The sequence below is a fragment of the Martes martes genome (assembly GCF_963455335.1).
Source record: "Martes martes genome assembly, chromosome: 15".
Taxonomy (NCBI): domain Eukaryota; kingdom Metazoa; phylum Chordata; class Mammalia; order Carnivora; family Mustelidae; genus Martes; species Martes martes.
This window is the reverse complement of record NC_137903.1, coordinates 62,798,454-62,811,703: the sequence shown is the minus strand read 5'-3', so window position 1 is coordinate 62,811,703 and position 13,250 is coordinate 62,798,454. Positions and strand designations below refer to the sequence as shown.

Here is a 13,250-nt window from a genome sequence, read left to right as displayed (position 1 = left end):
TTAATAAAGACATCATTATTTATGAACCAGTTTATTAATCAAGAAGCACTTGTGTCTACCCAGCAACTGATGACCTTTGTAAAGAAATAAAATAAAATGGGGAAAAAAAAAAGGAAATTTCTCCAGGTATTCAAGGACATACACAACAGTTTGTCTTAAACTGATAATTAAATAATGATGTCTTATGTTTGATATATCATTTGGCATCTTTTTAAAGGTAAATCTTGAGTTCAAAATTCTAGATAAAAAGAAACAAAAAATGGTGGTACACAACACAATATATAGGATACGTTTGTGTGAGACCGGACTTAGATCTCTCTCCATCTTCTACATTCCCGGAACTCCTCACTATCTATTTTCTTAAGATGGCTTAGGAGATGGATGGGTTACCTCCTGTTGAAGTTTTAGAGCGTGTTAGAATATGCGAAGAGACGTAACGGGCAACAGTGAAGTCACTGCCTGTTTCCGTGTGCTCTTCCAGGTTTTTAATTAAGAACACACAAATCCTATGTGTGGAGACAATCAGTGCATGTACCTGGACTAAATTTATGCTAGTAGCCAAGACTTGCTTTCCGCATAGATAAAAATTATTCACAAACCATCATACGTGTATAAAGAGAAGTGAGCACTCAGCCAGCAGATGAGCGGGACCCATGTGCAAGTCCTGAGTAGCAACATCTGCTCACACACTTGTCGTCATGAGAGGGGAGCCCTCTCCCCTTCATTTATTTTCCTGGCACCTGACGGGGGTGGAGTTGCTGACCATATTCCATCACTCTTACTCAAGCAGAACACCCGTTGTGAATCCACAGAAAACGCTGTAAACATTGCAAAGGGAACGATCGGGTCAATGCAATTTAGAGGATGAATTAAGTCGTTTTGCAATTGAGTGTGGACACGCCGGGTCACCTCTTCGGTGGGTAGCTTTTTAAGTTGTGGTCAGGTAGAAAAAGGCTTCTTAAAAAAACCATTTTATTCATTAGAAACTTGAGAGCTTTTTCTTCTGTGCCTTATAGATCACATTGTCCCAGAATGGGGTGGGAGACGGTTGCCATGTGCTTATTTGAGTGAACTGCACGAACTCCAACATTTTTCTATCTGTTTCCTAGATATCGGTTTTGTATCCTGAGCCTCGTCTAAACTATGTTAAATGGAGTCATTAGGCTATTTAAAGGTTTTATGTTCTTGAACTCAAACTGACTCACATGTTTACTAGGGGCTCCTGACTTGGGGATACTTGCCTGGGTGTTTCTCTTTTCTGTCCTCTTGCCGTTCTTACATTTTTTATCTCTGTATAAATTTGTGATTTAAAAGTTTTTGCTTAAGGAATGACAATTTCTAAGAGATAGCCTCCAAAATAGCCAGTCCTGTTTGTCAGGGTTCATTGTCTACTCGTCATATTCTTCTAATGGGTCATTGTTCGCTTTCCAATGATGTTTCATTACGCATCAGTGAATCTGCCCAAGGCTGTCCTGAATTAAATGTTTCCAAGGGAGAACATCTATATGTCTAGGTTTATGTGCATGAACTTTACATATTCCTTTTCCAAAGTCATAGGGCATATAATTAAATCTTTTTTAAATCTTAAAGTAGTGTTCTGATTATTGTCCATATATAAATTTCTCCTATCACTTCTCTCCCATTTTATGACAGTTCTATACACTGGCTCGCAGACTCACAACTAATTTCTCACTGATGTTGGTATTTTTTTTCTGAATTTAAATTTACCAATAGTAATTCATAATTATATTTAATTACAGTAACTACTTTTCTCTTTTCTTAAGTACCCAGAGTCTGCAGTGCCTGTGTGGATGCAGAAGTAAACAAGTTCAGCCCATCTCCCCACGGTGTGACCTTTGGTGCCACTGACCTAACTCTTAAAGGGAGTCAAGTTTCTTATCTGTGGTCCATGGATGTGGTCCAGAGGATATTCTGTGAATGCCCTAAGATTCACTGCAAATGTTTCCTATGTGAGAGTGTATATGGATTTTCATTTAAATTTTACCAAAAGAAGTTGTGCGGTATAGTGGACTGGTGCAGTATAGTGGGTTCTGCAGTAGGACTGCCTGAATTTGTCCACCAGCTCACTATATGGCTTTGTGACTTTGAATAGGTTACTAACCCTCTCTCTGCTTTAATATTCTCAAAATTGCAGAAATAATCTTATAGGACTCCTGTGAGGACGGAATGTGAGGATTTTGCGGGCAGCTACAGCCCGTACCGCTGCGGCAGGTACTTACTGAAGATCACTAATTACCGCTGTGTTCTCAAAAGAATTAGTAACCACCAAAGTGTTGAAGAGTCACTGATTTAAGGCATGTCTAGAATTACACTTTAAAGAAGAATACGAGTTCCTGAGTGGGGAAGTCACACTCACAACCCAATTCTCATAGGAATATCCATTAGCAGAACCTAGAGATGCGTATTCACCATGAGGCTCAAAGGCCTGGGAACTGCTCTGAAACTGTGGGAGGCCCGTCTGTGGTGCTCTTCAACGGCAGAGAAAGCCTCTGCCTGGTCCTGGGTCAGGCCCCGGATGAAACAGTCTCTGTCAGCTCCTGACTCCTGTGCCGTCTGAGCTTGCTTTGAAGCCCCGAAATAAACACACGTGGTGATAGCTTAAAACTGCAAGTCTACGTTTGTGGATGCTTTCTCAGCGTTTTTTTTTTTTTTTGTTGTTGTTGTTGTTTTGTTTTGTTTTTGTTAGCACGCAGAAGTCAAAAGTTACAAAAACAACGAGATTCTGCATCTTTTAATGAAAGATAAAACAACAATATAAACATACACAAATTTACAGAGAAGGGATCAACTTTAATACATTTGGAGTAAAAGGTGTTTCTTATTTAAATATGGTATAAAAATAAATGCAAGAAACATTAACCGAGAATGTACAGACAAGGACAGGAGCTTATTTCTGACTGTGAACACATTGGTGAAATGAAACTTTCTTTGCTAATTTATTGTTTAATAAATGTGAAGCCATATGTATACTTATTGATATATGTTTTTTCTTTTACAATTCTTCCAGTTTTTGACTGAGTGAATTTTCGGTGAACTGTGTGTCTAGCAGAAGCTTTAAGAGAAAGAAAGGGGGGAAAAAAGGTTTACTTCACTTGAACTTGTTAAAAAGGAAAAGACACAGATCCAGCGTAGTACAAGGAGAAAGTAAGCAGACAACATTTTGAAATGGAGGCATCGAGATGGCAGAGTCACTTGAAATGGCAATGCCTTAATGTACACAAAGAGAGAACAATTCAGGTCCTTTGCTCATGCAACATCTTGGTCTAATGTCCTCTGCTCCAGGTAATAACAAAGAGCTACAAAGTATATGCAGTGACTCCAGTCTCTTCCATGCTACAAGGTGATCCTTTTAGTAAGACTGAACGAGGCTTGTTAACCTCTTTGACGTGAGAGATTTCCCCTGAGAAAAAAATATAAAACACAGGAAAAAAAAAAAAACCAGTATGATCACTGAAAACCTATGAGTAGCACTTATTTAATGCAGCTGATTTTTGTGCACGGGTCAAGACAGAACCCTTTAGGTACATCTTAGCTCAAATTTCCTCCCTCCACCAACACATCAAACAAAATGATCTGCCCCTCCTCCCACCCCCCACCCCTCTACCCACTTCCTCCCCACTGCAAACAGACTGATGGGTTCACAGCACAGATTAGCAAATAATAAAACATGTCCATAAACGTTTCATCAAGGCTTAGCAATGATGCAACACCTAGATTTGCAACTGGTTATAAACATGTTAAACCTTAGTAAACTGCTCTGAAAGGTAGCAATGTGAATGCATTCTCGTTCAATTGCTGGAGTTATTTATCATGTTTTAAAATATCTACATTATGCAGAGGATATGATTTAATTAAAATTCATTATTAAAGGTGTAATTGGTAGAAACTCAACATTGAGTCTGTCCCCCGTCCTATATGGTAGTGGAGAAAAAGATGCCAATTGTACATCTACAGATAGTCTTTTGGCTCCCTACTTCAAACCAGACATCTCCCTATCTTTTTCCACCTTATTTCCTCCAACCCCAACCCCATAAACATCCCATATATTCTGATTCCATATATTGTGTTAATACCTAGAGTACATAACTCACTTCTGAAATCTCGAAAGCCAACACTGTCCCTGTTAATACTAGTGCTCTAGAGAGAGTTTCAAATTTCTGATCAGAGCTGCAGATTGTCACCTGGTGGTTTCTGTTTCATCTCTCATTTTATATGTTCTAGCAATAAAAATAAGATGGTCCACTTACTTGAGTGGAATTTGTCTTTTTCAGAGTATAAAATAATAAGGTAAAGTCAAAAGATTTTTTGAGAAATATACTTTAGTAAGGAATTACTCATAACGGTAGTCTTGATTTGCTACCTAATGTGGATCAGAGTTTGATAAAAGGCAGTGCGGTGCTGGGAGAGAAATTATCACTCATGGTCATATTTTGCGAAAAGAGCAGTATGTTTAAGAAATGACCAATAATTTAAAAATCAAGCTTTCTTTACACACTTTATAGTGGCTGACAAGGGCCTTGTGGCTGACAAGGAGCACAGCAATGGAAAATCAAGCACCATCTTCCTTTAATTGGGGAAAAGGGTTCAAAACTTAACATCTAGCAACTAAGAGTAGAAGATGCCTTCCCACCGGCTATGCTTTAGTCACTTTTGGGAAGGAAAAAAAGAAAAGAAAAAGCAGTTCGTTACGAGACACCCGACTTTCCGTTGTCTGTGGGCCTTAGGAACGAGGTGTGTTTCGCTCCTTCCTGTCGCCCCTTCTGTGCCTGTTTGGGCATCCATGACATGGGGATAATCACAGAACCTAGTGAAAAGCTTTTTCTGAAGAATAAGGAAACTAAATTGCTTAGAACTGTTCCTGGAACATTCTATGTACTAAGTTTATGATGGCTCTCGTTATATAGTTCCATTACTATTTTTATTGTTAAATGCTTTCTCATTAGGACACTGACACCCAAAGTCTATTCTGAGTCTAAAAGGGCATAAAGTTGCTAATGACTTGGAATCTAAAATTATACTGCTTTTCCATCCCAAACCTGGGCCATAGATTGCTTAAATAATGTTGGAATCTAAAAGCTACCTTTCTGTACTTGAAGAGCACACGATCGCCTACATTTACTCCTGTATTCCTTTCTTGTGCTATTAATATGTGTGTACGTGAGTTTATATATATTTGTTCTGAGGCTGAATAATGTATTTTTAAAATGGGCTGTTTCTAATGCCATATGTGGGATGGAGACAATGCCATATTGCTTGAGGCATAAGAGTGAATGCTTATATGGCAGAGGAGGGAAAGATGCTAATGTAAATTGTTACTTTTGAAACTATAGATTAGTGTGATTTATTAAAAACTACTGGGAAGAATGAAATCATCACATTGGAATAGAAAGTCGTTTGAAACTCTCTATATAATCATTTTTTATTTGGACTGTGAAAATTACTGTCATCTTTGTAAATTTAACAAATGTATTAATATGGCTCTCTTTCTACAGACTTTTGAAACATCCTTGAAGCTATTAGTACTTGGCCTGGTAGCAGTTTCATTAAAAAGGAGGTGAGGCACAATGTTAGCTTGACAGGCTGTTGTCCTAGGAGATAATTAAAAAAATACTCATTCATAGAAAACAGTAGAAGAACACAGTCAATCTGGGGATTTGTGATAATAGGAAAACAGATGAACGGAAATGGGAAACAGTCACACAATGAAACACGTGGTGTGATATGGTCTTACCAAATATGTAATAAGGATATTTGTTATGTGTATTGAGGCAAATTTGGGTACAACTAACAGTTTTAAAAAAAAAGGGGGTTCCAAACCCCAGTCTGGGATCAAAGTAAATAGCCCGGGTGCCCAGAGAGTCACGTGAATTTGAAGATCTAGATGACTAGGATCATCTGTAAAGCCTCGGAAAATCCTGCCTTATTCACAAACTGGAAGAAAACAGGCGCTATTCTAGTGCACAAGGAAATATGGTTGCTCACTCTGTTGGAAAATCTTAAAAAGAACATTGATCTTTTCTCATAGGTAGGAAAGGATGTATTCACACATCTCCTCTTCTCTAAATCCTTTTCAGTGCAGTTCCTCAGAGGCTGTATTAAATCTGGCAATCAACTTTTCATCATTTTCCCAAGTTGATGAATCTGAGAAATTTTTATAGTTAAGTTTTAAAATCTTAATTCTGGAAACCTGCTTACAACTGAATTCTGTACAAACAATATTTATTTTTAGCCAAATCCCAATACATGTGTTATGTCATTTATACGCTTTATTGTCAGATTCTAAAGAAAAAGGACTGCACTGGAGACAGCAGTCCATAGAGAAGGACAAAGACAGGAACTCAAAACGAAACAAAAGTTCAGTAGCCTATGAGATTCTGTAACAGTTAATGGGCAAAAAGCTAAAAAAAATAAGCACATAATCCATTTCAGGACAAAAATACAGCTCGGATTTTGCTGGTGTCTCAGTGAATACAGAGAGCACCTACCTAATCTACAATATAGTTGTCACATGAAATCATAGAAACGAGAGAGTTTTCCGGTCCCTCCAGTAACACCTCACCTCTCACACGCTCCAGAGATGATGCTGTTATAGTGAGGAAAATATCCGCCTCCTCTCCCCACCACAAGGTCAGAATGAGCCTCCTTAGTGTTTGTTCTTAGCTCTTCTGAGGTAACTACCAATAGTTAAAAATGTTACCTGATTTTTTAAATATTTTCTTGTTCTTAAAGTAGTAACAGAAGTTGACAGTAGGAACTGTGAGTTGGTAGAAATGGACCTGAAAGCCAGACTCGTAGCTCCAGTCCGAGAGCCTGGGCACTAGGGAGACGGAGGCCAGTCTCCACCTTCCGTTCTGGAAGACACTGATCCATGAAGAGAGAAGCCACACTTGCTTGGGTGACCAAGCCACTTGTGTTATCACTGTTGTAAAAACACAGCCGTGTTTCCTGACCAACAGGACACCAAACAGACTGAGAAATGAAGGGATAGGCTGTTTAGAAGATCGCCATGGAAGAGCTTAAGGAGAAAAGGGGGGGATGATCAGCTTCTTCTGGATTAAAAAAAAAAAAAGGGAACCTTTTGACTCTTGCTTTCTCTTCAACTCCAACTTGTATGTTTCCTGCCATTGCCCCATTGTCTCTGTTATGTGTTGCTGTAGACTCAGAAGTATGTTCTAGAATGTCTTGTAGGCTCCGGAGGCCATAGTGAGGGACTGAGAAGAAGACAGTGCAAGTCTTGCCATCTGAGCGTCTGTTGGTACAGGGGACCCAGCTGTCTGACCAGAGGCCCAGCCCCACTGCTACGTGGTAAGAAGCTGACGGCTTGGAGATAATGTGCTACTGTTGGACTAGAGACCGGGTATGCAATTAGAGACAACGGACTTAAGGATACTGTCTGTTCTTTGAGGCTCATGTTGAAAAATGCCCCGTTTCACTTACAAATACCATTGCCTTTGCCTGGATTCCAAAATCCTTCATAATCTGGCTTTCCTGGCCTTTCAAACTGCCGTTCATCACCCCACAAAATGGCTCTTTGACTGGCCTTTGCACCTGATAGTCTATCAGCTTGGGTCCCCTCCCCATGGTGGTAGATACCTGTTCAGATTCTACCCACTTTTCAGAGATGACCTTCTTATCCAAGTTCTTTCTAGAGCCTTCTCACTGCCCCCTAAACTCCTCTGGGAACTCCCTCTCTGGACTGTCTTGCCCACAGACTCAGAACTAGCACATTGACAAGCCGTCTGACTCACCTAATCAGCTGGCTTGGCGAAACAGTCAAAAGTTGTTAAACAACATTAACATTACACAATCCCCCAGAACATACTCCATTCCTTGCATGAGTTGAGTTCCTGGGCTGATACTGTATTTTTAAAAACAAGCTTCTAGAAACTAAGGTAATGAGACTCAAATGTCTTGGGTTAGCTTTTAACTTAATGGAGGAGAGACATAGTGGAGTGAGATATGGGGAACACTGGGCACACCCTAAATACTGACTGACAGAACCTGGGCCTGTTAACTCCTATACTGGAAAGCTCTTCCCTGCTTGAAATGATGCCAATTCTCCTGGGCAAACCTGCAGGTGAGTTTACTGAACATTGAAGAATTCTAACAAAATATGGAGAGTGTCCGTTCCTACACAGTTAAAGATAAGCTCAAATCGTTGAGAAGAAGGAAGGAGGAAAAGAAGAAAGAAAGGACTCTATAGCCAGTGTGGGAGCTGGTATATATAATGTGGAGGACTTAAAAAAACCTCTATTATTATGTACTAAAAAGAGAGGGTTTATGAACATATTTACATTTACGTATCTATTACTAGCTTCCTCTTTGGATTGAGAAAGAATAATTAAAGCCAAATACTTTATTTCCTCAGTTTAAAATATTTTCCTAAAATAGTGTATATCCATTAGAAAAATGAGGAAAACATAGAAAAATATAAATGTTACTTGAATATAGTTAATGTAAATGTTACTTGAATATAGTTATTTACATACTAATATCTCGTCATTCCTTTTTATAAAATTGTTTTTTTTTTTACAAAACAAATTATACTGTGCATAGTATTGGTTTATTTTGAGTAACACACATATTAAAGTGATTATATTTTGATTAATCAAGTTATATGTTTTTTTCTAAAATAATGTTTTGTTCAAGTTCACTGCATTAGTGGGTAAGGAGATCAATTTAGATGCTACCAACACTATGAAAAAAACTAAATATTATAGAATAGCTTGGAATGTATCAAAGTGCATCACACATAATAAGGGAATGTACTGTTTCTGAAATGCTAGTTACACATATAAACATACACAGTTTATATAGTAATACAATATATATACACACACAAACACACACATATGCGTTACTACGTCAGATGTGGTTGGCAATAAAAAAAAGATGTAAACCACTGCTCAAAAATCTAATTTTTAATAGCTGCATAAAACTCCATCAGGTAGATCTACCTTAATGTATTTAAGAAACTGTAATAATGTGTAATTGTTGGATGTTAAGGTTGTGTTTTATATTTGGCAGTTACATGAGGCAGTGGATATTCTTGTATACATGTAGGTTTTCTTAGTAATTCAACTGCTAATAATTTAATCCTGATTGAAAATGTAAGAAGAATTATGAAACTTTTGACACATTCTGTAAAGTTTTGTTCAAAAATACTGTTTAGCAATTCATATTCCTGTTAACAGTGTAGGAGGTCACTGATTTCCTTACCCCTTTTCTCACACTAGGTATTATATTAAAACTAACCTATTTGGAGGGAAAGTTAATTTGTGGCTTTTTAAATTACACTTGGCTATTAAAGAAGATAGATTTTCTGTTAATTCTCTCATGTATTTATTGACTATTTGTATCCTTTTAAAACTGTTCAAATGCTTTATTTTTCTAAAGGTATATTGTTCTTCTAATTCTTCTACATTGTTCTTCCGCATGTAAACTAGGTTAGATCTTTGTCATGTACATGCTCATGGGTGTACCAGACTGAGGACAGGGGCTGCTGTAGCAAAGGTTTAGGGAGTGAGACGTGTAGTGGTCTTTCATGGTACCTCTGTGGCTGAGACAGAGAAGGGTGAAGTTCATAACTAAACAGACTGTCTTCAAGATGTGCTAGTTATTGGAGTAGTAGAAATCTGTCTTTCTCTCTGTTTTTGTTTTGGAGATTTTATTTGAGAGAGCAAGTGAGCGAGCGAGAGCGCACAAGCAGTGGGGCGAGGGAGAGAAGCAGGCTCCCTACTGAGCTGGGCACGGGGCTCCATCCCAGGACCCTGGGGTCATAACCTGAGCCAAAGGCAGCCGCTTAACTGAGTGACCCAGGTGCCTTTCCAAACCATTCTTAAGTGTGTGCAGAGGCTTAACAGACTGAGCTATGCAGGCGCCCCTTCCTCTCTGTTCTTTATGGCATTTTAATCAGTTATTCTCACCATTAAACTGATGTAGTTCTGATAAGATATATGTATAATGAAAATTTGTTAATCGTGGTTAAAAGGTTGGATAACAAAGAAATGCTCTAAAAACTTACGTAAAGTTATAACTCACGAGATAGAGTTTACTGAAAAGAAGGCTAAAGAACCAAACTTAGATTAAAATAAGCCAAAATTCTAGCAGCAAAAGACAAGATTGAGATCTCATCTGAAGTCATGAAAAAAAGGGTTTTTTTTGCACTTTAAGCCCCAAATTACTGTATTTAAAAATTTTTTAAATTCCAGTATAATTCAGTGTTATATTAATCTCAGGTGTACAATAGAATGATTCAATAATTCTATACATTACTCAGAGCTCATCATGACTAAGAAGATCCTTAATCCCCTTCACCTACATCACCCATCCCCCCATCCATCTCCCCTCTCCCAACCACCAGTTTATTGTCTATATTTAAGAGTCTGGGGTGTTTTTTTTTTTTTTTGTCTCTTCTTTTTTTTTCCCCTTCTAATAAGGGGAGCATTTATGTGTCCAGGTTCTATTAAGCAAGGAAATACAACCATGATGTAGTTCCTTCCTTCAAAGGGTTTATAGTTTAATTTTTTTTCATCTTTGAAATTTAAATTAATTAACATATAATGTATTATTTGTTTCAGAGGGAGAGTACGGTGATTCATGAGTCTTGTATAATACCCAGCGCTCATCACGTCCCATGCCCTCCTGTGTCCATCACCCAGTTACCCCATCAAACTTGACACCGTTGCTGAGAGCTGGGGTGGGGGAACTCGTGCAGTTTTCAGGCTGGTCTGTAAAAGTTACATGACATGTTCTTTCTTCCTATTTCCATGCCTAGTCTCTGCTGGGAGGGTTACATCTTGAGTATTGTGTTCAGTTATGTTCTGGAGGACTGCTGACAAGACTGGAGCAGATGGAGGAGGTAAGCAACTAAGATGATGGGAGAACAGGGGATTATTAAATACACTTTCCTGATGCAGGTCTCACGCAGCTCTCATTTGGTAGCCATTTTTAAGGCATCTTCACTTTATTGCATCTTTTTTTTTTTTTTTTTTTTTCTTAACAGGGGAAAGCATGAATGCAGTCGCCCACTACCACAAATTATGCAGTTGAGTTTCCCACATTTGGGGAAATCGCAGGGGTCAGCACATCTGCAATGCAATGGACAATGGATAAGCCTCGGCCTGGGAAAACCACCTTCATGATCATGGTATCTCCCCTTCCAGGTAATTAAGCTTAGTGTTCATAGAAATGTCTTTTTTCTTTTCATACTCAAATTTCAGCAGCTAATATATTTAAATAAATTTTGTAATTAATATCAGTTCAGTTATGATAAACTGAACATGGGAACAAACACAGTTGACCCTTAACCATGTAATTCACCTGGTGGTTGCAAAACGATGTGGGTACAACTGGAGAGTAGCCTCTGAGCTGTGACATTCGATGTGCCCTTGGCCTCTATCAGTGGGGAGGGGAGAGCATCATTTAGTCTAGGGCAGTGGTTTCAGAGTGTGGTCTCAAAGCCAGTAGGAACAGTATCACTTAAGAATTAGTTAAAAATGAAAATTCTTGGATCCCACCAGAAAACTACTATTCAAACCTCATGAGTGTGAGGTCTAGAAATCTGTCTTACCAGGTGTTCCTGCTGCAGACAAATGTGAGAACCACCGATCTCTGATAAGGAGAGGTCAGGTAGGAATACTTCTACCTAGATCACAGTTCTTTTTTTTTTTTTTAAGATTTTTATTTAATTATTTTGACAGGCAGAGATCACAAGTAGGCAGAGAGGCAGGCAGAGAGAGAGAGGGAGAAGCAGGCTCCCCGCTGAGCAGAGAGCCCGACATGGGGCTCGATCCCAGAACCCTGGGATCACGACCTGAGCCGAAGGCAGAGGCCTTAACCCACTGAGCCACCCAGGTGCCCCTACCTAGATCACAGTTCTTAAACATTATTGTTCTGATGTGTTTGTAACAAATGCAAATGGAGGGGAGCAAAAGAACAGAGAGGGGGAGAAAAAATGACTGACTCAGTTTATTTGGGATGGACTCATGGAGTCTGTGTTTTCTAAGTCCCTGGTGATTTTGAGATACGGGGTATGGGGAGTTGAACCACACAGAAAAATAGTGAATTAGAGATTTTAACTAAAAGAAGTAAAAAGAACACTTGAGAAGAGTGGATGTAATCACATCTTCAAGTAATTCAATAGCTGTCTAGATCTAGATCAGTGTTTTATTCTGTCTGGTTCTGGAGATAGAACTAGGGTCAGTATATGGAAGTTACAGAAAAGTTGATTATGCTGAAAATAAGAAATGAATTTCTACCACAGTGAAGTGGAGACAAACCTTAGAATATTCAGAATGGTCATTTTCTTGGTTGTGTTTCTACTAATGAAGTTGCGTTACAGTGAGACCTCCATGGACTTAGTGAGGTCCTTGATTTACATAAATGTCCCTCATAATGAAGCCGGTCATCTTCTTCATAGAAACCTCCATCATGGTAGGATTATGAACTAAGAGACGGGACGTTTTGATTTTATATCTGTACAGCTTAGAATTTACCTCAAGGAGAACTTTGTGCATATTTTTTCTGGTTGAGTTCTGTAGGCTTTGTGGCTTGAGATTATAGATATGTTCATAGAGATCCGTGTTAAAAAATTCCTAGAGCATCTTAGGTAAATATAAACTGGTCACTGGATTTCCCCACCATAGATCTTACCAGTAAACACTCAAGGATGAACCATTTTCTCCTCTTTCTTCTCGTACGGACCTGAAACTCCTCTCATTTATCATTTTGTCGTTGGCAAATATGGCTGTTCATCTTGTTTTACTGAAACTATTTGTGGTGAAAGCTTAGAAAGCAATTTCAGGTTCCCCGCAGCACGATGTAGATTGATTGGTGTGAAATGTAGCCTATTTCACTTGGACAACATAACTTTATTTTCCCCTAGTAGCATCATTAGTTCCTAAACTGCCACTCAACTTCTGTAAGCTGTGGACTGTAGAGTAGTTTGGTCCGGGAGCGTCCAGTGCAACCCCGGAGGTTTCTCAGGAATGTTTTGAGGCTGCTGAGTAGAGAGACCCCGGTGGGAAACTTCCCTGTTGGTAGTATGCCAGGGACAGAAGTTTAATAGCATTTCCCGAAGTACTGTTTTAATGTACTGGAGGCCTTGGGTTTGCGCCAGTGGTTATAAGGTGCCAGCTTCCTGGGTAGCTGGAAACCACCTTGGAGGTGCTATGTAACAAGTTTATAACCCAGTACTACTTATGTATCCAAGCACTATTGGATTCTTT

At 38.9% G+C, this 13,250-nt stretch overlaps 1 protein-coding gene across 2 annotated transcripts in view; it reads right to left on the bottom strand.

Moving 5' to 3' along the window:
* Positions 1 to 2,743: 2,743 nt before the first annotated feature.
* RGS7 (regulator of G protein signaling 7) overlaps positions 2,744 to 13,250 on the bottom strand; it is a gene marked incomplete at its 5' end in the record, with an annotated part of 513,767 nt that continues 503,260 nt past the window's right edge. For both annotated transcript variants that reach the window (XM_080824124.1, XM_080824125.1), the window contains one exon: positions 2,744 to 3,421. Coding sequence is in view for 1 of the 2 variants with exons in the window: in XM_080824125.1 (XP_080680251.1) it covers positions 3,371 to 3,421 (51 nt within the window). The remainder of the gene's footprint in view (positions 3,422 to 13,250) is intronic.